At 42.3% G+C, this 25,994-nt stretch overlaps 1 protein-coding gene across 1 annotated transcript in view; it reads right to left on the bottom strand.

The window, feature by feature from the left end:
- Positions 1-1,573, bottom strand: part of SCN8A (sodium voltage-gated channel alpha subunit 8) — a 113,650-nt gene extending 112,077 nt beyond the window's left edge. The window contains exon 1 of the mRNA XM_082850585.1: positions 1,290-1,573. Coding sequence (XP_082706711.1) covers positions 1,290-1,565 — 276 coding nt within the window. The 5' untranslated portion in view covers positions 1,566-1,573. The remainder of the gene's footprint in view (positions 1-1,289) is intronic.
- Positions 1,574-25,994: the final 24,421 nt, after the last annotated feature.

Here is a 25,994-nt window from a genome sequence, read left to right as displayed (position 1 = left end):
CTCAAGTCTTACTTCTGTCCCATTATTAAGACAAAGAAACAGAAATTTCTTCCATAACTGAAAGATTAAAAGGCAATTTAGTTAACGGCAGTTTATAAGACAGTTTTGTTAATAAAGGCAGTTTAGTTAAGCTTTATATTTGTTAATATGTAATTACACAAAGCCTTTTTACCCTTCATCTGGAAACACCTATGGATTTAATTCTTTAAATGACATCTGTCAAATGGGGGATCCCTAAAATGGTATCTGATGTCAGTCTTCAGTATTCAATGGCTAATTACTTGGCCACTGGATTAACTGGGGGCTCTGCTTCATTACCTGTTGCCTAGTTTCAAAAGATAATCGTGAGAAAGAAACCCAAGGTTTGGTCAAACATTTGTCCGGGAAATTTGAAACTCTTGGCAAAATGAAGATTGGTATTTCTTTCACTCATGCTTCTTACTAGCAGGAATAACAGAATTGACTCTATGTAAGAATCAGTATTCGCTGAATACAGACAACCGTGTAACAAGGCTACAGACCTGGTCTCCTCATTGGCTCAGTTTGGTTTACTCTATTCTATTCTTGTCCCCAAAGGCTATGATCTAATGTCACAAAGGGGGTTAGGTAAGCAGACAAAGCCATCATCTCCATTATATTAACAACAGGCTCTGTTGATGCTGCGATAATAACATCATCTTTATATATAAAGATAGAATTCTGAATGTGTGAACAAGATTCTACAGGGCTGTGCCGTCTCTCACTATGCCATCTTTCTTGTACTCTATTAAAACAGTCCCATTTATGCCCCCCCCACCTTTTTTTTTTTTTTTTTTTTTTTTTTTTTTGTGGTACGCGGGCCTCTCACTGTTGTGGCCTCTCCCGTTGCGGAGCACAGGCTCCGGACGCGCAGGCTCAGCAGCCATGGCTCACGGGCCCAGCCGCTCCGCGGCACGTGGGATCTTCCCGGACCGGGGCACGAACCCGCGTCCCCTGCATCGGCAGGCGGACTCTCAACCACTGCGCCACCTGGGAAGCCCCCCCCCTTTTTTAAATCAATCTTTTTCTACTGTCAAATCAGGAAAAGGAGCCAAAACCAGAAGTCTTATTAACAGACTGAAAAGTGCCAAGACCCACAAATGACCCTTAGCAGCAATTAAACCACAAAAGAATCGCCGTAAACTGCAACCGAAACAAAAGGCTAAGTACTTATCCAAACTCTGGCAAAGACACAGCGCTTTCCCCCCATCCCCCCTGAGCCTGTTAGGAGCGGGGTATCTGAAGCTGCTGCTCCGTCTCCTCCAACTCACTTTCTGCGTCAAATAGTATGGGTCAAAGTCCTCCAGGGGAACCGCAACCAGGCCTTGGGGGATGTCCCCATAGATGAAAGGCAAACTCTTCCCTGCTTCCAGGTCACTGTTTGGCTTGGGCTTGCTGTCCTCATCATCTTCCCGATGACTGCCATCGGCCTTTGGCGGTTTCTTGAGCTTGCTCTCGGCAATGCGCCTCTCAATGTTTGCCAGTGACTCAGGGGTGAAAGGCTTGAAACTATCGGGGCCTGGTGGTGCGAGCAGCCGCGCTGCCATCTTCTCATCCTGCAGCAGCTTCGTTAGTTATGCTGCGTCCAGGACAGGTCAGCTCTGGAAGAAACGGCAACACAGACAGCATTAATCAATCGCTGCTCTAAAAAGAGGCCAGACCAAACCATCTCACTCTCAACCTTTAGTCACAACCTTCGCAACACATAGTTTCTCCCATGACATGGTTATTTTTCTCTTCGGAAAGTCTGTGGCATGAATGGACGAGGCAATGTCCATAACCACCCCTCAGGGGAATGAGAAGCCAAGGAGATAAAAACATGGGCGTCTCCTGAATGGCTAGCTTTTATTATTGACTTACATGCAGCTCACAGTTAGGAACCACGTACAGCTGCAAAGATATAGTCCATACCCTCTGTGCTTAGTGAAATAAGTCAGACAAAGACAAATACTGTATGATAGCACTTATGTGTGGAATCTAAAAAATACAGCAAAAACTAGTGAATATAACAAAAAAGAAGCAGACACAGATATAGAGAACAGACTAGTGGTTACCAGTGGGGAAAGGGAAGGAGGAGAGGGGCAATAAAGGGATTAAGAGGTATAAACTATTAGGTATAAAATAGGCTACAAGGATATACTGTACAACATGGGGAATATAACCAATATTTTATAATAACTATAAATGGAACGTAACCTTTAAAAATTGTGACTCACTATACTGTACGCCTGTTAACTTATATAATATTGTATAGCAACCATGCTTCAATAAAAAATAAAGTGATTTTCTTATAGACAACATTAAAAATATATATATTCCATACCCTCAAGTAATTTCTATTCTAAATGAATAAGGTATGTTTAACATGACCGAGAGGCACCTATTAGCTTTGGAATCCTTATATGCTCAAGTCATCTTCCTTTCCTAGAACTCTGCTCCCTAAAGAAACACTCTTTTTCCAAGGACAACGCAAGGGTAAACTGCCTCTCTTTTCAAATTTCAGTTTCTGAAAACACTAAACCCTTCAAAACTTTGGAGGCACAAAAATATAGACAGAAATGCTTCTATTTGCTTTGGCTCTTCTGTTTCAAGTTCTTTTTCAATTCACCAAGGTTTGTAAAATCCATCCAGTATAAAAGTCCAGAAGTACCTGCTCTGATGACCAAGCTCGTGCCAGGGACAAACACAAAGCGCTTTTCTTCACGGAGAGGGCAGCTATTGCTCTACGTACCTCCCACTCAGCAACAGGAAAAGCAAATGGGAGAGGAATCTTAGAGACCTTCCTCTGATGCAAGAGCCCTGCAGCACTGCAGGGCGAAGGACAGCAGAAAGGCCCCTGAGCGGGGCTCACGCCAGGAGGACAGGAAGTGAGAAGTGAATCACAAACCAAATTCCTTTCTAAACAGAGAAACTGAAGTAGTGCCATACTAGAGCCGAAGACTTCCAAGCATGGCATCTGAAAAGCCCATTTTCATTTATGTGCATACAGAGTCCTAGGTTATTGAAATACACACCTTGGAACAGGGGGCTCCCTAATGTCAAAGCAATGGGACTCTTCCCACGAAAGCTTTAGGGCTTCACTGGCAGTTCATCTGGCGCTCGTGGTGCTGCTTCTTCCTTTTGTTTTATGAGCTTCACAAAGACAATCTGGGACATTTTTTTAAAGGCTAAACACAGTTCTTTCCCTCCTACTTAGCCCTCAGGGTCCACTCCAAGGCAAGCATCCATAAAACTTGAGGCTCCTTAAGAGAACAGCAGTAGAGTTGGCGCTAAATAATCTGGGAGTGAAATACCCAAGGGCTCTTTTCATAAATACCCCCCGCAGAGAGCCCAGAGTTTTCCAGCGGTGGTGATGGCTGCGAAAGGCAGTGTGTGGTATCCACGTGGGCTGATCAGCTCACTCGGTTACAGCCTGGCACTGACGAGGCCAGAACCGCAAGTCAGCTCCATGCTGCACACACACAAAACACCATTCCTCAGACGATGGGGTCGAAGAAATCCTTTTCATGTGGGAGGCATGCGATTCTAGAGCTGAGAGGGATTTTACAGATCCAGTCCACTTCATTTTAAGAATTAGGAAACTTGCAGTCTGAAGAGATGAGGTAACGTGCCCAAAGTCACAGGGCCAGGAAAAAACACACAAAGAGCTCTGACTCCCCCAACCCAGACTTCTTTTATTCTGACAAATATCAGTGACCCCTCTGCCTGTCCCAGCCTGACTCCCACTACTCCGCAACAGGAACAGTCTGGTTCAAGTAAACCGCACGCAAATGCCAATGGTTTTACTGATCTAAGACTTTACTCCCACTGTTTCCCCCAAACCTAAAATTCCTTTCCTCTTATCAGTCCCTGAACTGCCTCCCGTAAATCCCTACTCCTCCGAAGAATCTTCCCATCAGCTCCAGCCCTTACGAATTATTTTCTCCTTGTGAACTCCTACAGCTTTATCGTGATCTCTTAGCTAGCACTTATCACATACTTGCTATGGTTCAGGTATTGTTCCAAGCGCCTTGTTTGTATTAACTCGTTTAATCTCCAGAACAACCTATGAGGTAGATATTATTATTATCCCCTTTTAACAGATGAGGAAGAAGAGGCACAGAGTCTTAACGGAGCTTGGCCAAAGTTACACAGCTAGAAAATGACAAAGTCGGGGTTCAAGACATCTTATTCACACTGGCTTTGGCTCCCAGTCATTGTCTAACTGCACCATATAAATCCCTAGGGGCATGAGTGGTGTCTTAAACTTCTTTTGTATTCTTCTCACAGAGAATACGATTATGCCTGGAACCCATAACTGGTCCAAATACTTGGGACTCCTTGGTTCCCACAGCCACACTCATCCGCAACCCTGGGTCACCCTACTTAGAGGACAGAGAACACTGCAAGAGGAAGTCACTGCAGATGCTGACAAAGTCTTGTAACCTGACTGTACACACCTGGGCTCTTCACAGGTAAAGCCATCCTAGGCTAAGTCCTCTGCCTTTGTTTCCTCCTGCCTTCTCCAGGTTCCCTCAACGATCACGGGTCTCCAACACATTCTCAATCTTCACTTTTCCTCTCCTACTTCTGTATTTTCTCCCTTTACATCTTCATCCCCCCCCCCCCCACTCTCTCTTCATTTGGCTTAAGCGATTCTGGTTCTCTTCTGATACCCTGGTTCTATCCTGGTTCTTCCCCTACCACCTTTTTCTTCTGTAAGGGCTGGTTTTCTGCAATCTCTCTGCATCACTCCTCCTTTTAGGGATCTCATCTACTCAAAATAATCTGTATGTGGGTGATTTTCAGATTTCTATCATCAGCCCTGATTGCTCTTCTGAGCCCCACAACTGCCTGTCACCACCTCACAATTAAAGCATTTAAAACCACTCATCTTTTCGCTTCCAAGACGGAGTCCTCCACTTGGCTTTCTTAATTCTGTGATCGGGACCACCGTTTTTCCAGCCATCTAGCGTGGACCTTCAGTCATCTTTGCCCCGTCATCCTTTGCTGTCCTCGCCCAACCAGTCACCAGCCTCACTAGTTCTTCTTCCTTCAGAGTTTCCATTTTCAACCTAATTCAGGTCCTACTGCAATAGCCTCCCACCTGTGGACCCGTCCTCAGCCCACCAGGCACATCTCCAAAGATCCGTTTCCCTAAAAAATCTGCTTCCATTTTGTCATTTTCCTCCCTCGAAGCTACTGGAGTTACAGAAAAGAATCCAAACTTCTGCCATTTCACTGCCATTCAAGGCTTTCTACAACCTTACACTTCTCAGATATTCATCTACAACCTTATACTTCACAAACATGCTTTTCTACTGCTTCCCTGCAAGAACATCTACTCTGGCGACTGGTTTTTGTTTTAATTTTCTAGTATTTTTTTTAAAGGTAGAACAATAAAGTGTATACGAATCTTAAGTGCACAGATTAGTGTGTAATAGGTATACGCCTGCGTAACCACCACTTAGATCAAGATACAGAAGATATGTCTCCAGCACCCCAGATGGCTCTCTTGAGCTCCCCCGTCGAAGACCACCACAACCACCCCTGCCCAGCAAAAGCGCTTCTGACATCTATCACCATAGATTAGTTTGGCCTTAGCAGAAGATAAAATATACTCTTCAAAATCTGCCTTCTTTCATTCCACATTATTTGTGAAATTCATCTTTACTGGCGTGTGTAGCGGTAGTTCATTCTTTTTATTGCTCTGTGGTATTCCATGTAGGAACATACAATTTATTTACCCGTTCTACTTTGCTGGACATTTAGGTTGTTTATAGTTTCAGGCTATTATGAATGAAAGCTGCTAAGTACCTTTGTGTGCACGCCTGTTGGTGGCCATATGTGCTCTTCTCTTTTCAGCACATAGGCAGGAGCGGAATGCTGGGCTCAGAAGAGAGCATACGTTTATTTAGCTTTAGTGATACTTCTACCAGCGAGATAAGAGGGTTCCAGTTGCTCTACATCCTCACCAACACTTGGAAATGACAGCCCTCTTACTTTTTACCCATTCTAGTGAGCATACGTATAGTGATAGCTCATGGCGTTTACAAAATTTACCGAGGTGGAATTAACCACTTTAAAGCGAACAACTCCGCGGCAATTGGTACATTCACAACATACTGCAACTACCACTTCTATCTAGTTCCAAAACGTTTCCATCACTCCGAAGTAAAACCCTTTACCCGTTCACCAGTTTCTCTCCATTCCTCTCCCCTGCACCCACCCAACCCCCCAGCTCCTGGCACCCATCAGGCTGTGTTCTGTCTTTATAATCTATTGATTGATCTATTCCAGAAATTCATACAAATGGAATCATACAGTATGTAACCTTTCATGTTTGGCTTCTTTCATCCTCATTGTAGCATGTATCAGTTCTTCACTCCTTTCTATGGATGAATGATGTTTCAATATATGTCTGTATCATGATCTGTTTATTCATCCATCCACTGAGGAACAACTGAGGGGGGAGGTCTTTCCACTTCTTGGCTATTGTCAACAGTGCATGCACATGTACTTATTTTAGTTCGTCCCTGGTTTTTTTTGATGTGAACCATTTCTTCCTTTTTTAAAAAAAAAATAATAAAATTATTTATTTATTTTTGGCTGCAGTGGGTCTTCGTTGCTGTGCGCGGGCTTTCTCTAGTTGCGGCGAGCGGGGTCTACTCTTCATTGCGGTGCACGGGCTTCTCGTTGCGGTGGCTTCTCCTGTTGCAGAGCACAGGCTCTAGGCACGCGGGCTTCAGTAGTTGTGACTCGCAGGCTCTAGAGCGCAGGCTTAGTGGTTGTGGCGCACGGGCTGAGTTGCTCCGCGGCACGTGGGATCTTCCTGGGCCAGGGCTCGAACCCGTGTACCCTGTGTTGGCAGGCGGGTTCTCACCCGCCTGCGCCACCAGGGAGGCCCTGATGTGGACCATTTCTAAAGTCTTTATTGAACTTGCCACAACACTGCCTCTGTTCTATGTCTTGGCTCTTCGGCTGCGAGGCGTGTGCGACCCCAGCTCCCAGGTCCCCGACCAGGTATCCAACCCTCACCCCCTGCATTGGAAGGCAAAGTCCCAACCACTAGACCGCCAGGGAAGTCCCTTAGTCCCTGTTTTTAATTCTTTTAAGTATACACGTAGGAGTGGAACTGCAGGGTCACATGGTAACTCTAAGCTTTATTTTTTGAGGAAATGTCAAATTGTTTTTCCACAGAGGCTAAACCACTTTGCACTCTCACCAGCAATATAAGCAAGGTTCCAATTTCTTTACATCTTAGCCAACACATATTTTCCTCTCATTATTATTTTTTTTAACAGCCATCTTAGTGGGTGTGAAGCAGTATCTCACTGTGGTTTTGATTTGCATTTTTCTAATGACTAATTATGTTGAGCATTTTTCCATGTGTTTGTTAGCTCACTGGAGTTTTAATTTGCTTTTCTCTGACGACACTGAGCACCTTTTCATACGTTTACTGCCCATTTAGAAATCCTCCTTTGTGGAACGCCAGTTTCAATCTGTGCGCACTTTTTTCTAGAGTCAACTGCATTTTCTTATTGATTTGTCGGAGTTCTTTGCACATTCCCCATACAAGTCTTTTGTCAGATATATTTCAAATATTTTTCTCCTTTTTACTTTCTTAATGGTGTCTTTTGATAAAAAGTTCTTAATTTTACTGAAATCCAATCAACCTTCCCTTTCATGTTTTTTGTTGTTGTTGTTATAAAGAGATCTTTGTTTATCCCAAAGTCATGCAGCTATTAGCCTAAATTTTCTTCTAGAAGCTTTTTTGTTTTACCTTTCTTATTTAGACTTCATACAATCTGGAACTGATTTTTGAATATTGTGCGAGATAGAGGTCGAGGTTCATTTTTTTTTCTACGTGGGTCTCCAATTGACCCAGCATCACTTAATAAATGGTCACCGTTGTTTTCGCTGACTCCTAAACACACTTTCATTTTCTTATTTTAAATCTCCTGAAGTCTTTCTCTCTTTCTCATCTAAATTCCATTCATCTCTAAAACCAGCTTAAATTCCTCCTCCTTCTGAGGACTAAAAATAAAAATAAACTTTTTAGATTTAGAAGGAATTTAGAGACCATCTAGTCCAACTTTCCTTAACTTTACAGATAAGAAAATTTAACAGTAAGTTAAGTAAGAGAGGCTGAGTTGTCTAACTGCTAATCGGTGACAGATGCAGAGCTAGGGCACAGGTCTCTTGGCCTCCAATATAATGCTTTTTCACTATGCCACACAGTCTCTTAGGCAATACACCTCATCCATCATAACAATAAATGTGACTTTTAGCCCTGAGAATTCTGAAAGAGATTGAACCAGACTCAAAGTTGGGAGAAATCGATGATTAGGGCTCCCTTCTGTTGGTCACCCAGGAGTATTAAGGCCTTAAAATGTCAGTTGTGGCTTGAACACACTAAAGATGACTCTAAATTAAGGAAAAGGGGGTGGAAGAGGGAAAGAAAACGGGCACTGGAGTGAGGTCATGACGGAGATGAAGGAAGAGAAGTCATCTAGGAGGAGTTGTTAAGGGAGACACTATAGGCGGGGGTACACAAAAAATGTTAGAAGGAGGATCAAATAGCAAGTAGTATTAAAAACTTGTCAGACTTAAAAAAGAACAAGTTGGAGGACTCATATTTTCTGGTATCAAAAATTACTACAAAGATACACTAACCAAAGCAGTGTGGTACTGGCATAAAGACAGACATACAGACCAATGGAAACATTAGAGAACCTAGAAACAAATCCTCACATATACGGTCAAATGATTTTCAAAAAGGGTGCCAAGGCCATTCAATGGGGGAAAGAACAGTCTTCAACCAATGGGGCTGGGAAAATCGGATACCCAGTGTGAAAGAATGAAGTTGGACTCTTACCTTATTATACCGTATACAAAAATTAACTCAAAATGGATCAAATATCTAAATGTAAGAGCTAAAATTATAAAATTCTTAGAAGAAAACATAGGGGAAAAGCTTCACGAAATTGGAGTTGGCAACGATTTCTTGCATATGACACCAAAAGCACAGAAATAAAAGAAAAAAGAGATATATTGCACATCATCAAAATTAAAAACTTTTCTGCATCAAAGGACACTATCAAGAGAGTGAAAAGGCAACCCGCAGAATGAGACAAAATATTTGCAAATCATGTATTTCATAAGGGATTAATACTCAGAATATATAAAGAACTCCTACAACAACAACAACAACAACAACAACAACAAACCTAATTTAAAAAATGGTCAGGACTTCCTGGGTGGTGCAGTGGTTAAGAATCCACCTGCCGATGCAGGGGACACAGGTTCGAGCCCTGGTCCAGGAAGAACCCACACGCCGTGGAGCAACTAAGCCCGTGTGCCACAACTACTGAGCCTGCGCTCTAGAGCCCACGAGCCACAGCTACTGAGGCCGCGTGCCACAGCTACTGAAGCCCGAGCACCTAGAGCCCGTGCTCTGCAACAAAGAGAAGTCACCACAATGAGAAGTCCACGCACCGCAAATGAAGAGTAGCCCCCACTCGCCGCAACTTGAGAAAGCCTACGGGCAGCAACGAAGACCCAATGCAGCCATAAATAAATAAATAAATAAATTTAAAAATAAATAAATAAATAATGGTCAAAGGACTTGAATAGACATTCTCCAAAGAAGATATATAAATGGCCAATAACCACATATAAAGATGCTCAACATCACTAATCATTAGGGAAATGGAAATCAAAACCCCAGTGAGACACCACTTCACACTCGTTAGGATGGCTATTGTAAAATGAAACAAAACAGAAAATAACAACTGTTGGAGAATGTGGAGAAACTGGAACTCTTGTGCTGCTGCGGAAAACAGTACGGCGCTTCCTCAAAAAATTAAACACAGAATTGCCATAAGGTTCAGCAATCCCACTTTTAGGTACATACCCAAAGGAACTTGAAGCAGGGACTCAAACAGATATTTGTACACCCATGCTCGCAGCAGCATTATTCACGACAGCGAAAAGGCGGAATCAACCCAAATACCAACAGACAGATGAACAATGTGCTATATACATACAATGGAATATCATTCAGCCTTAAACGGGAAGGAAATTCTGACATATGCTACAACATGGATCAACCTTGAAGACATTATGCTAAGTGACATAAACCAGACACAGAAGGACAAATATTGTATGATTCCACTTATATGCGGTACCTATAGTCAAATGCATAGGGACAAAAAGTAGAACAGTGGTTACCAGGAGCTGGGGGGCAGGAGCAATGGGGGAGTTATTGTCTAATGGGTCCAGAGTTTCAGTTTGGGATGATGAAAAAGTTCTGTAGATGGATAGCAGTGATGGTCGCACAACAATGTGAATGTACTCAACACCACTGAAGTGTACACTTAAATGGTTAAAAAGGAAAATTTTATATTATGTATATTTTACCACAATTTATTTAAAGAGAGAAAAAACTGAAGCATTTACTGTGTCCCTACTATATGCCAGAAACTGTACTCACGATCAGTATAGCTCCTTGCCTTTAGGGACCTTTAAAGTCTTCTGGGAGTGGAAGACAAATAAACAGGCGAAGTACAGTAATGATAAATCCAGTAAGGTAAAATGGGCTTCTACAGACAGATACAAGCAAGACACCTAAACGGGGAGATCAGGGAAGGTTTCCTGAAGAAAGCGACATCTTAGCTAAAGCCTGAAGCTGGTGAAGTACAAGGTGGCAGGAAAATGGAGAGAGCTTTGCAGGAAGAAAATACAGCACACACAAAAGACCACAGACAAGGGAGATGAAGCCCCTTAGGGACTGCAAACAGTTAGGTGTAAGTGGTCTTTACAAACTTAACTAACAGGTAAACAGGTGCCACGTCAGGGGGGCAAAGCCATTATCATGGCAAGTGGTTCTGATTTTATCCTGAAGGCAATAAGGAGATACCGAAGGTCTGAATGACCTTAGGAAGATTATTCCGGCTACAGTGTAAAGAGACCGTTGTAGCAATTCGGTTGAGAGGAAATGATGGCCTGAACCAGGCAGCAGCAATAGGGATGATGTGCAGAACGGAATGTCGACTAGCTGAAGTGGGAGGGAAGGCAGAAGGAAAATCAAGAAAGAGGCCCAGATTTTTGCTGTGGGCAATGGGCGCAGGTAGTAAAACTCAGAGACAGGGAATAAGATGTGATGCACAGCTCTGGCGTTTACGGTTATGACTTCACTTCTGAGTTGCTTTGGTACATCCAAATGGAGATTCTGAATAGGCAGGAGACACGTGGTCCTGAAGTTCAAGGGAGAGACTTAACGACAAGAACTAAAAGGGGAGAGGCAGCTTTGTATAGAACTACAGCTAGACTCTGAGGACTGCCAGCCAGTCTCTGCATGTTGATACATAGCTCATTTGGAATTAGCCAGAGGAACAGCAGTGCACTGGGAGGAAGGTGGGCGGCTCTCATCACAGGAGAAGAGAGAAATGCAGCCAGATGGATAGAGTTTACACTGTCCCCACTCCCTGGGCCCCTCCTTCCTCCAGTGACAACTAGATTCTAGGCTGCCAATTTTCTACTTTGTCACTTACAGATTTCATTTTGGAAAATCATATAACAGCTCTAGAAACTGAAATAAAAACAATTTTGTCAAATCTTAATTTTACTCATTTGAAACATTAAAAATTGCTGTCTCTCGATAACATTGAAATCTGGCTCTCCCTCCTACAAGACGTTATGGCCCATCCTCACCCTGATGCGTGTCAGCACCTGCGCTAACTGACAGCGGTCCTGTGCATCCTTCTGTCTCGCTGGCTTTCCACCTCATGAGGCCACTTCAAAGTTCGTTCTTCTTAAGCCTCACACCCACCCAACTTTTCCAAAGCTGAGCTATTTGCCTCTGATTCTCAATAACTGGTCTCTTCTTAATCCTCTGAGATAGTCACTCTCGGCTGATTTACATCTGTCTTCCTGCAGATACCCTTTGAAGGATGTGTTTATAGAATATTTTGAAAGAAGGCGAATATGGATATAAATTTAAGATTAACCATGATAAGTAAGTAACTCTATCTGGAGGTACGTGTGAAGCACCTACACGTTGAGTACTTGAATATTTTGATCTAAAAATGCTTTTACGTGAAGTCAAAACCAATGATTATAATGATTTTACATGGATCTAGAAGCTTCTCTGAGCAGGTCCCATCAGCCCAAAATGAAGATAGGTTTCCACCTTGTCTATGTATCCATACAACTATCAAGCCTAGTCTTCTATCTGCTACTCAATATACTCAATATACAGCCCAATCAAGAGGTCATTAGACTTCCATCTCCCTGGCCCTACGGACACTACAAGTCACATTTTCCCTCAATTTTATCACCTATCCCCCATCACCAATTTTCTTTTTTTCAAATTTAGGCTCTGGTTGTTCCCCCACCCTCCCACCTATTGCCATTCTCTTCACTAGTCTCCTGATTCAAGTTACGATGCAAACAGTTTTTCTTGCCTATTGCTTTACCGCTGAAAAGGGTTTCGTTTTTGTGATCTGTGGTTCTCTACTTCTTTCTGCCTCAATTCCAACATACCCATTAGATTTTACCCTCAATTTCCTATGCATTTCTTTCACAGTAATATTGAGATTCCCCTCTCACCTATGTGGTCCCTTCCTCCCATCTCCACGCAACCCCACGCAATTGTCTAAAGAGACAGCAGATGTTGTCTTATTTTCCACTAGATTGTCTCCGTGTATTCCAGAGAACTAAACTACTGACATATGCTTGACACTGAGAAAAGAAATGTCACTTAATAGGTGTTCCCACTCTAAGGGAAGACCAAAATGTTTAGGAAGCCATATTTTATCTCAAGTATCTAAGACAGGCTTCTAGGTACTACTCTAGAGCCTGGATGAGAAACTCTCACTTTATACCATCTCCCATAAGCATTTATTGGGCATGGTGGGAACAGGAAAATCCCTCCATATGAAGGAACATGTTGGGAGTGGAGGAAGGAAGTAGCTGTACACACACAAACATTATAAAGTTCCTAATTATAACTGAGGGAATCAACAAATCTCATATTTGATGTTGTTTTTTCCTTTATAATTATATACAGTTAATCAGCTTAAGTCCAATGAATATGTATTTTGGACTCATATATATATGATTCACTGCTCTGACCAAAAATCCAACGGTTTTAAGCTTTGCCTCTACTATATAATGACTGTGAAACCTACTAATATGACAAAGAAAGCACAGGGTTAATATGGTGTCTAACATGCAGAAAGGGCACAGTAAATATTAGCTCTTAATACCATCTGTATCACCAGTTTCATTTCTTCCATTCCACACAAGCTTCATAAAATAAATAAAAATCCAAAACAATTTCTGCAAATCACTGCATAAATCCTGCTGAACAAAGATGCCATCACTGTGGAAATTCATTTGTGGTGGGCAGTCAGTGAATGAAACATTTTATCTATAATGTTCACTTTTCAGTTGATACAAAAAAAAATCTAAATGTGGGTATAAATGGTAGTTAAGGGGTATCAATATATCATGTGTACAAAAGACAAATGTAGCCGAGTTGTAGATATTCTCTACTACATTACAGACTACATATAGCCAGAGGCACACTTGCCAAGCTCAACTGAGGAATGCAGACGATCTCACTCTTAGCAGAGAAAGAGATGGTGGAAATGCTTGCTGTACTTATCTTTCACAACTGAGGATGAAGGTATGGAGTACGATAATATTAATAACATCACAGGGTTATATTACTTTCATCTGCATATACCCTTTTTCATTGCATATAGAATTCAGAACTTAAGTCACAAGATTTCACAGCTAGCTTTAACTTTGCCATCTTCAAAATATGGTGCTTGACTATAATGAGGATTACAAGGTTTCTGTTTTCCACAATTGATAAGACCCCAGCCCATATGCGTCTATAAAGCTTGACAATTTGCAATCAAAATAATGGTTGTAGGGCTTCCCTGGTGGCGCAGTGGTTGGGAGTCCGCCTGCCGATGCAGGGGACATGGGTTCGTGCCCCGGTCCGGGAAGATCCCACATGCCGTGGAGCGGTTGGGCCCGTGAGCCATGGCCGCTGAGCCTGCGCATCCGGAGCCTGTGCTCCGCAACGGGAGAGGCCTCAACAGTGAGAGGTCCGCGTACCGCAAAAAAATAAAAAAAATAATGGTTGTGGACAGCTGACATCACCTATGCCATAGAGATTTTTTTTTTACATTAAGACATCAGATCAGGATCTCTACTACACCCCCCAAAGAGATACAGTCCTAGGCCATGCTTAAGAAACTGATGTTGTAATTCAGATATTGTCACTGACCAGCCATAGGGCCCTTAATAAATCAATTCACCTACCCAAGCCTTGGTCTTATTTATAAAAGGAGGGAGGTGAGTGAAATGATTTATAGAGCCAGATCTATATTATGGAGGTTCCATAATATTATGGAATTTGCCCAAGGTCAGTTAAATGACCTTGGAGAAATTCCATAATATTATGGAACCTCCATTTCCTCATTTGAGGGTTAAATGAGACGATGCATGTGAAGTAGGTCTCAATAAATAAATGATCATCATAATACTACCAATAATAATAGTTAATATGGAGTATTTACTACATGCTCTAGGCACAGCTCTAAGAGTTTTCATTATCATTCTTTTGATCCTTCCTACAACCCTGTGAGGTAGGTATTATTACCATCCCATACTACTTGTGAGAAAACTGAAGCACAGAAATGAAGTAACTTACCCAAGGTCACAGAGTGGTATTCAAACCCAAGTTGTTTGGCTCCAGGGCCTGTGTTCTTCATCATTTCACCATACTACTTCTTGTTATCAGCACTCTTTCCCTTTCTCTGAACCTCTTCTAAGATCCCTTTCAGCTCTGCTTCCAGAAAAATAGACTAATTAGCTACCCTGGACTCTGACAGGCTAAGCAAAGTTGGCTTCTCTGAGAGAATTACAAAGGTTCTAAATGTATAGAGGCTTACATCAGAAAGAACTGTGTCCGGATTCAATACCTATCATTAAATGATTATGTGTTGAATAAAGGAATGAACACAGAGGCTAACAAGAAGTCAAGTACCATTTGGTTGATCCTTACGACAACCGTGACCAAGAATTCATTCATTCAATAAGCACTTCTTAGGTGTCTACCATATGGCAGGCACTGGCAAGCTTATAACTTAGAGAACTGATATCAGAACACATTCTCCTGTGTCATTATTTGGCAGTCATGTTGTAAAGTAGATTCCTGTACTGGCTAGTAGAAAGTTGGATGAAAACTTTAAAGCTTTTTTGTTTTTCAAATGAAATCTCAGATGAAATGTCAATATATAACATACACGAAAGCCTCTCTGCTCTGGTTGAAGCAGGGAGGGAACCTGAAGTCCACCCCGCTCTGCCCATGTCGCCCCAAAGACATTCCCGAAGAGAGTCAGGATGGCTCTAAAAGTATTACACAAAACAGTTACTGGGTCTCTTTGAACTCCAGAATGCAGTGGACACCTCTTATAGCAATGTTTACTAATAAAGTTCACTTGATATGGACATGCAGGAATATATGAATGTGGTTATGTGCCTGTATGCAAAGCTGGTGTAATGTCTATAAAGATTATTATAATATCAATGGTCAGGCATTTTATAAACATTACCTGTAATTGTCACAACCACCTAATTAAGCAGGTATTATTGACAGCTTCATTTTACAAGCGAGGAAAGTGAGACTCATATAAAAAAATATGAATTGCCAAGGTCATATGGGAAGCAGCCTCCCTCCGAAGCCCACAGGGTCCCCTTGTAGACTAAGGTCAGGTACTTGCTACTCCAAAGAAGCTCTATAAACAGGAAGAAGATGCAAGAATGGACAGCTTATATGGAGTTTTGCTACTCAGGCAACTCGCAGGTTGTTTCACTGGTCAAAAAAGGTGACACCCCAACTGGGTCAGACCTAGGGCATTCAAGCAGCATTGAGAACCAAAGCGTTGCACGTGGCTAAGAGGTTGGAACACAGGAACCACAGACGTCTCGTGGAGCGCGTACGGTTTTTGCTCTTCACTTGCTGAATCAATCTCTAACGAAGAGCAGGGCAGACCCACTAAATGGTCACTAGAAGATCACCTACTTACCAAGCTCAGAAGCACGGCTCACACTTCTATGAGGTTGTACGGGGGAAGGGAAGATGGGTCACCCAAGTAGCTGCTGTGGTTCTCAGACACGGTGACTACAAGCAGGGAGACACACACAACAGGGGGGTCTGAGATACTGCTTCAACCAGGGGCTCACGAAATCCTCCTCACGGGGTTACTGCGAGGAGCTGATGGGAGAATATCTACCAAGAGCTCTTGAGGTGTTATACAAATGTCAACACAGCAATACACAGCAGCCTGCCCGTGAAGTGCTAGGAGGTCATCGCAGCAAACAACCTGGTGTGGTCAGCCACGATGAAAAACAGCACAGATCTTTCCTGAACAAGATTTTAGACTTGCTAGGAATCCTAGGAGATTCAGCTGACAGAGCGACAAACTCTGCAAACAGTTGCTGAGGCTACAAATTAATGCAACCTCATATTTGTATAGGGCTGTAACATTTACAGAGCATTTTCTTATCCTTCACCTCATCTCAGCCTCACTTGTGAGGTTAAAGGAGCAAATATTGCCAGATTCAATTTCACAGAAAAGGTATTTGAGGTTAGGGAGGCCAACTGACTTGCCTTGTTTCAAAGAGCCAGTGACATGGGGACAAAGTATTAAATGCGCCCCTATCCATTTTCTAAGGAGGGAGAATTCCTTACCTGTTAAAACTAGCTATCTTCCTAATGCTGAAAAGAACAATAGGTAAGAAGGGAAAGGGGAAAACTCTTTAAATAATGATGATGGTAAAGAAGCCACGAAGGAAAACTCCGGGAACGTCGCTGCTGCTGGAGGTGGCTGTCAGTGCAGCTGGGAAGTTTGGGGACAGAAAGAAAAAGAGGAGAGAGGGCAACTATTGTATGGAGTGGCTAAAGAATACTCTTCAGGAAGTCTAGCAGTTTAATGCCCAACACGCTTTGCTAATCTCTTCAAGAATCATGCACTGAAGACACCCATTACTCATTAAGTCTTTCGGAGGCGAATTTGAGGGTATTTTGTTTCTGTTGCTGTTCTGTTTTGTTTTTATGGTGCATTAAGACAAAAGCAAGGTAGCTTACAAAAGCAGACAGTTACATCTGAGTTACACCGGCAAGTGGCAGGGTGTGGGCTGCTTTCTACCCCAGTGCTTTTCTATGACAACACACTGCCTCTAGGCACTGTGGACATGATGTAGACAGTCTTTTCAGAAGCATCCATGAACATCATCTCCGAATATACAGCACAGCAACATGCATCCCAATACTGTTAGTAATGCTTTCACAACTACTTTCCAACTGAAGTCCCACAACCACCCTATGACAGGCTCACAGAGGTTAAGTGACATCTTCAGGGTCACAAAGATAGCAGGTAGCAGAGCCAGGACTTAGACTCAGGATATGACTCTGCATCCAGTGTGCTTTTCTGTAGGTTGATGTTCCTCATTCAGGAAAAGAATGTTATAATGGAACGAGCACAGTGATAACAAGATGAGAACTCTATTTCTAATCTCATTTGTAAAGCATTAACAAAAATTAATCTTATGCTTTCCCCTACAACGTTCAAAGTTCTCTCTCTCATCTTCTCAGAGATGATGGGACTAGCAAAAAATCCTGTAGGAAAAATCAAAGCAGAACATTGTTCATGATTGTTATGGTGCCTTAACTATTGCTAACCACCTCACTGATGACAAATGAATCCTTTCAGCCAGCACAACCCATGCAACCTCTGGACAGTACAGTAATTCTAAACTGGTGGATACACTTGGAAACTGGTATGAAGTTTAGGTTTGACGGCCATGGCTCCCTTCTGCTCAGAAACCTTCAGACTCTCCACAGCTTTTGATTAAAGTTTCAAATCCTTAAATGAGCACTCAGGGTCCTTTTCAGCCTATTAATAGCCATTCTCCGCTTGTATCTCATGCTCCATAAAACCACTCCTCACTCCTTCTGTGCTTTTCCATTCCCACACCTGTGGCTGTACCACTCCTTTTGCCTGGAATGCTACCTTACCTATCCTTGCTTGGGATAGCTGTTCATATTCCCCTAGTCAAAAACAATCTCACCCTCCCCTCAGTATTTTATATCACTCCTAAAATACTACTCTAAGTTTTATGTTTCTGTGTTTCATTTTCCCAACCTGATCGTAAGTAACTCAAGGGCAAGATCATGCTTATTAATCACTGCATCCTCCGAATGCCTTTACCTTGTGCTTTGCCCACAAAGAGGAATACAGTGGGATGTCAGATAACTGTGGCATAAATGAAAGAATGAGATTCAGTTTTTGTCCTAAGACAACGGCTATACTGGGAAGCAAACTGACTCCAATACCTTTTAAATAATGCATCCAAAAGTCTTGAGATCGTCAGTATCCAAGAGAACCAGGGCTCAAAAATCGACTATATAACTAACCTTCTATTAATCACCTTTCCACATACCCATAGGCCAAGATCTCTGTGATAAAAGTTAAGTGATGGCTCGGGAATGTGGCATTCATTGTCAATAAAACGAAGGATCTCCTCTGGGCGGAAGCTGCCATGCCTTCATTCAGACCACTAGATGGAAGATGGTAACGATCTGAATAGTCGGACCCAACAGGCTGACTTACTCCTGATATTAACAGGAGTATGACAGGTTGAAGTAGTCTATAAAAACTGTATTATTAAAAAAAATGAAGACTCAGGATAGTATCTCCATTGGGGAAAGGTAGAAGAGGCAGGAGGAGACTTCCGGCTTACTGGTTACAGAGGTATGTTCACTGAAAACTTACCAGGCGTACAGTCATGGTTTCCGCATTTTTCTATATGCATGCTACATTTCAATATGAAGTTTTTATAAATGATGATTAAAGAAATTATCTAATATTAAGAAACCAAAAAGAAAACAAAACAAAACCATTTAAAACAATATCTTAAAACAGCACTTAAAATCAGATAAGATGAAGGAGGAACCAATTAAAACTTTTTTAAATCATTATTTATTTCAATCCTAGGTATACTTTCTTCATTTCACTACTTCCTCATTCATTATGTCTAGTAAGGCAATGGCATTTAAAACTCTGGCTTTTTGTTTCCCCACTTAAAAGTTCCAGACAGGGGCTTCCCTGATGGCGCAGTGGTTAAGAATCTGCCTCCCAATGCAAGGGACATGGGTTCATGCCCTGGTCCGGGAAGATCCCACATGTGGCGGAGCAACTAAGCCCGTGAGCCACAACTACTGAAGCCCACGTGCCACAACTACTGAAGCAAGCCCGCGCGCCTAGAGCCTGCACTCCGTAACAAGAGAAGCCACCGCAATGAGAAGCCCGCGCACCACAACTAAGAGTAGCCCCGGCTCGCCGCAACTAGAGAAAGCCCACACGCAGCAATGAGGACCCAACACAGCCATAAAAAAAAATAAATAAATAAATATTTTTTTAAACAAAAGTTCCAGAGAGAATTCTGGAATTCTTATTACTCAACCTAATGACTTCTCTTGTACCTGTGAGTAGAAAACCCTAGTTTAAAGTTTCTTATCAGGGTGGGGGGTGGTGGTGAGATGAATTGGGAGATTGGGATTGACATGTATACACTGATGTGTATGAAATGGACGACTAATAAGAACATACTGTACAAAAAAATAAATAAAATAAAATTCAAAAAAATAATAATAAATAAAGTTTCCTATCAAATGGCTCAGTTTCCAGAATGTCCCCTTCAGTTGCAACATTTTCATTAATTGATTCATTCAATTTATTCATTAATTCAAGCATTACCAGTGCTTTCTATGTGCTGGATATTGTGCTAGATACTGGGGATTAATTGAACAGTGAACAAAGTATCTGTATCCCATCCTGTGGAGCTTAAACCCCAGTAGAGATAGACAGATTATCAGCCAATTACAATGCAGTGACACGACAGGATTAAGGATAACCCAGAATTCGGGGCAGATGGGTGTGGGTGGGGAGGGGGTAGAGGTAGAGTTTCCTATAAAAGTAATACCTAAGGTGAGAAGAAAAGGTAGTTTGTTCTATGAACATGTGAAATGTGAAGTCCTAGGGACAAGGCAAACAGAAAAGAGCTTAAAATTAAGTTTATTTCTCTGCAGTCTGATCCAGCCTGTCTTCAACTCTATGAGAATTTCTTCAAACTAGGAAGTGGCTAACTTGTTAACCATGCTGTCAGTCTTTGAAAATCATTATTTGTCTTAACATGATTTTACATAATATTAAATAGCATTCTTTGGCTTTAAAAATCTTAGCAGCTTTTTCCTCTAAACCCAATTCTTTAAGAAAAAAAAAAAAATTTTAATGCAAACAGAATAGTAAAGCACTCATCAAGTTAAAGTGTTTGAAAATTACAGCTAGTAAAATAGTCTCAGGTCCAGATTGGAGAAAAACTCTGAGTGGCTGCCAATACTACTTTACTGTCTTATTTTGATATCCTGTGATCTCTTAAATAAATATTAAATGAGTAACATTTATTATCGTTTTTCCTACAGAAAACTCGAAAAATACAGGAAAACATAGAAAATGAAAACCGTCTAGAGATGAATGACTATTAAACCCTTCCACGTTCTTTCCTTTGTCCATAATTTTACAAAGTTGAGCGTCATATTTTATATACATTGCTATAAGATATCTGTGTCCTCCCAAAATTCATATGTTGAATTACGAAAGATAAGAGTCCCTTATAAAAGAAACCCCAGAGAGCTCCCTTGCCCCTTCCACACATGAAGACACAGTGAAAAGACTGCCTTCTATGAACCAGGAAGCAGGTGCCCACCAGACCTGAATCTGCTAGCACCTTGAGCTTGGACTTCCCAGCCTCTAGAACTGAGAAATCAATGTCTGTTGTTTATAAGTCACCGAGACTATGGTATTTTGTTATAGCAACCTAAATGAACTAAAACATACATTTTGAATTCTTTTTATTACAGTTGACTTATTTTATGAAATATTTCAGGTATTAAAAAAACACACAGGGAATTCCCTGGCAGTCCAGTGGTCAGGACTCCTCGCTTCCACACCAGGGGGCATGGGCTCCATACCTGGTGGAAACTAAGATCCTGCATGCTGCAGCCAAAAAACAACAACAACAAAAACATATAAACAGTAACAGAACTTTACAGATACAACTGAAGCCCCCTGTGTATTCTTTTCCATACAATTCCTCTCTTCCCTCCTCAAAAGAAACCACTATTTTGAATTGGGTGTTTTTCAAATTCTTGCACTTTTTATATTATTACCACATAAACAGTGTATCCATTTATAACATAAAGGACTGTTTTGCATGTTCTGAAACTTTGTATAAATGCGAAATATTGATCATATCCTGAAACTTGCATTTTTCCGTTCCACATTATGGCTGACATTTATTCCTTCTGACATATTTTCTGCTAATTCATGCATTTTCACAGCTTCATAGTAGTGGGTCATTGTTTGACTATACCACAATTTATTTACTCTCCTATTGATGAATCTTCGTTACTAACAATTTTGCACTATTGTCAACAACACTACCATAAACATTCTTGTCCAGGCCGCCATGTGCTCACGTGAGAAAGCTTCTCTTGGGTATATATATACTTAGGAGTTCGATTACTGGGTTCTAGAGTATACGCATTTTTAATTTCTACACTTGAATCTTAAACGTTTTAAATAATAAAACTGGATAGTTCTTCAATACAATTATTCAGGAATACCTTCACCCAAGTATCCCTTCTCTGGTTTGGGCCAGGGTATCATAATTTAGTAAATGTGGATGCCTCAAGACAACGAGCGGCGACCAGGATCTATACAGACAGCCTGCACACAGCGGCACAGAGATGGTTAAACAGTAGTTACACCTGCCTATCTTCAGTTTAATGCGCTATGAAGGAATTGTTGAGGCATCCTTAACTCTTACCAGGAGAACTCTCTTCAGACTACATTCAGCAGGAGAAATAAAGAACAAAGGAGAGAAAGACGTATTCTGGGGTCATAAAGAATCGGTAACAGGGGTTTCCCTGGTGGCGTAGTGGTTGGGAGTCCGCCTGCCGATGCAGGGGACGCGGGTTCATGCCCCGGTCCGGGAGGATCCCACGTGCCGCGGAGCGGCTGGGCCCGTGAGCCATGGCCGCTGAGCCTGCGCGTCCGGAGCCTGTGCTCCGCGGCGGGAGAGGCCACAGCAGTGAGAGGCCCGCGTACCGCAAAAAAAAAAAAAAAAAAAAGAATCGGTAACAGAAATTTTGCAAAGCATATTGGTAAAAGCAAACCTCCTTAGCCAAACAGTTGAGGAAGATTCTCACTGAAAATGTGATTTTTGAGCAAACAGAGACTAAGAAAATGACTTTAAGTGGACATTCCACAGCAAAACAAGGTGGGAGATAGGTCAGAAAAAAGCTCAGAACCTTGAAAATGATAGAAGGGAATACAGAGATGATTTCCCATTGGTCTCTGCCTTCCAAGTATTTCTAACTCTCATCTGTGCGTATGTACATACGTGTGTAAACACATCCAAGTGTAAAGTAGATATGTTAGAGTTTGAAACAGCCCTTGGGAATTCTGATATACCGCTTCCCTCGGCAATCTCCTTTCCTCCGCTCCCCCTCCCACAGCCTTGGAAAACATCGCTGTGGGTTCTCTATCCAGATGACTGATGCCACATGTAACACAGAGCGTTACAAACGACCTCCACATACGTTACTGCATTTGATTCTCAAAATAACTTGGCGACGGCAGGTGCTGCTACTATTCACATTTTACAGAAGAGAAATATAAAGCTCAGAGAGGTAAAGCGATTTGCCCAAGGTCACAGCAAAGGATGGCGAGGGGAGCTGTGAACGCACTTGAGGAAACAACAATGAATATATGTTTTGTAAGGCAGACCTCCTACCGGGAGGCTAAGCGCTCTGCAAAGAAGGTTTGTTCAAAAGAGTTGGGGAGGGGGGCGCACACGGCGATTCTGGACTTCGGGTGAACCCATGATGATTTCTGACATTCAGAAAGAGACCTAAAGCAAATATTATATTATTCTCTATGCTTTTCTGTATGCTTAAACCATTTCATATTAAAAATAAAAGAATTCTGTGGGCGAAGTTTAGAGATACCAGCATATTGAGGTTAGGATGCCACGGAGCAGACAGTACCTGAGGCCCAGGTAGAAAAGGTTTTACTTCTCCAGGAATCAGAAGAGGTGAAAGGTATAACTATGTTTAGGATGGAGGTTGACACAAGAGCACACAAGCAAGAGAGACAGTTATGCAAGCAGTAGACCTAGAGGGGAACTAGGGAGCCCCCAAAGAAGCCAACAATACTTTACACGGGGTCAAGCTGATTTCAGTAACCTGAGGCCACACACCTAGGACGAACTTTCTCCGTAAACTGTTCTGAAATGATTCCCCCGCTTAACAGAAAAATCGTTTGTGCTTTTTAAAACAGCTGAATGTATCCAAGCACAATGCAGTGAGTCCCGTGGCAAACAGGCATGACTGGTTTGAAAAAGAACAAAGACTAGGAATGCTGGGGTTCACCTTGGAGGAGAAATTCCTCCTTACTTTAAAAGTGGAGGGCTTCCCTGGTGGTGCAGTGGTTAAGAATCCGCCTGCCAATGCAGGCGACGCGGGTTCGATCCCTGGCCCGGGAAGAGCCCACATGCTGCGCACAGCAACTACTCCCGTGCGCCACAACGATTGAGCCTGCGCTCCAGAGCCCGCAAGCCACAACTACTGAGCCCGCGTGCCACAACTACTGAAGCCCGCGCACCTAGAGCCCATGCTCCGCAACAAGAGAAGCCACCGCAACGAGAAGCCCGCGCACCGCAACAAAGAATAGCCCCCGCTCGCCACAACTAGAGAAAGCCTGTGCACAGCAACAAAGACCCAACGCAGTCAAAAATAGATAAAATAAATTAATTTTTTAAAAAAAAACTTGAAAGAAAGAAAAGCGGAGGCTATGGTAAGTTACTTGAGCAAGGGTGGTGACAAAGGCTGGCCAACCAGGAGTCACAGGGTAGGGGGCCATGCTGCCTCATAATCTTGCTGGGAAAACCATTTTATGTAAAAAAAAGTCTTCTATCTCATCTGTGGTGCTGGTTTTACCTATTTCCCTAATCCTTCCATATTAACACGGTGGGGGTGGGGGGAGGAGAGGGATGTATCTTGCTGAAGGTGCATGGCTGGGCCAAGAATAGAACTCCAGCATCCTGTCTCTCGGTTCACTTCTGGATCATGCTACCTCAGGAAGGAACATTTGGAAATAGTGATTCTCTCCCACCTTGCAAACAAGCTGTGCACAAGCACATGATCAATGAATGAAGCTGGCTAAGTGACTCAGCACCGGGCTGGCTCTCTTGTGAGTCAGGCCCAGAATCCTGAGTGGCTGGAAGCACAATCTCTTTAAATGAGACTTTAAAACCAAGGTCTTTACCACCCAAGAGCACTGAAATATTTCAGGGGTATTTTATTTCGTTTGAACAAGGATCAGGATGTCACTTCTCACATCTTGGGTGTGAATCAGCTTGAGTAATTATATCGTCCATAATTTCCATGGATGTACTTTCTTTGTACATCGTAGGTGGATTCAGGTAGTAGTCTTAGAGTCCAGAACCAGGTGAAGTGGATAGAGGCAAGAGCATAGACAGGACAGTGGATAAGCGGCTGGACTACAGGAATTAACTAACGATTTAGGATCACATCTGCATCCTTCCTCTTTAATGCAAAAAAGACCCAAAAGTAAGGCCTTCTCATATTCCTCTGAAGATAAAAACTAAACACACAGCTTGGGGGGCATACGGGTAAGCTGCCCCAACCTGACCCTGTCAATCGCCGTTGCTTTTGACCACCTGCTCCCAGTAGGGAAGAAGCTAGCCTCTGAGCAATGACCCCTGTGACAGATGGCACGGCACAGACAGAAAAGGGTCAGCCAAAAATATTCCTTCCCACACAGGGAGGGAGCCTGGGTGTTTAAAGGCAGGAGTCAAAGGAACAAAGCAATGAAATTCACCAAGTGCATCTAAAACTTACCCTCAGGATATCAATAGTCTTTTGAATGACAAATGAATCAAAACCCTTGATGAAGGGACCTCAGGACCCTGGGCACAGCAAGCTGCCACCAGCAAGGTTTTAGAACAAATTATCTTGGGGAAAAATGTGACAATGGAGCCATTAAAGAGAACCTGAGCACTTAAGGCAACCTTAAGATCAACTCCAATGTCCAGAGACTGACTAGTCTTGATATAACACAAAGAGTTCAGAGCACAGTGATTGCAGACATCCGTCCTGGAATGGACTTTAAGTGGCAGGAAAAAAAAATCCATTAGCCCCTGCTTTGCTTTGATTACCAGTACTAGGAGGGAGATATAAAAGAAGCAAAAGTGAAGAAGCTGGCATAAAAACTGGTGAGGAAAGGAAATGCCACTTATCATGTGCCCATGCCCGGCACTCCTCAAGGAGCCTCTACACACAGTACAAAGGAAACATTATTTGTTGCCATTTTTAAACAACAACAACAACAGAAAAGAAAATACCGTAGCAGCATTATTTGCAGTAGCCGAAAAGTGGAAGCAACTCAAGTGTCCACTGATAGATGAATGGATAAAGAAAATGTGGCATATACATACAATGTAATATTGTTAACCCTTAAAAAGCAAATTCTGACATAACCTACAACACGGATGAAGCTTAAAGACATTTTGCTGAGTGAAATAAACTAGTCACAAAAGGACAAATACTATATGATTCCTCTTATACAAGGTACCTACAGTAGTCAAATTCATAGACAGAAAGTAGAATGGTGGTTACCAGGGGTTGGGGGAGAGGGAAAATGGGGAGTTACTGTTTAAATGGGTACAGAGTTTCAGTTCTGACAGATGAAAAAATTCTGGAGGTGGATGGTGGTGATGACTGTACCACAATGTGAATGTACTTAATGCCACTGAACTGTACACTTAAA

Source organism: Leucopleurus acutus (genome assembly GCF_964270905.1).
Source record: "Leucopleurus acutus genome assembly, chromosome: 11".
Classification (NCBI taxonomy): Eukaryota; Metazoa; Chordata; class Mammalia; order Artiodactyla; family Delphinidae; genus Leucopleurus; species Leucopleurus acutus.
This window is presented reverse-complemented; position numbering and strand designations above follow the sequence as displayed.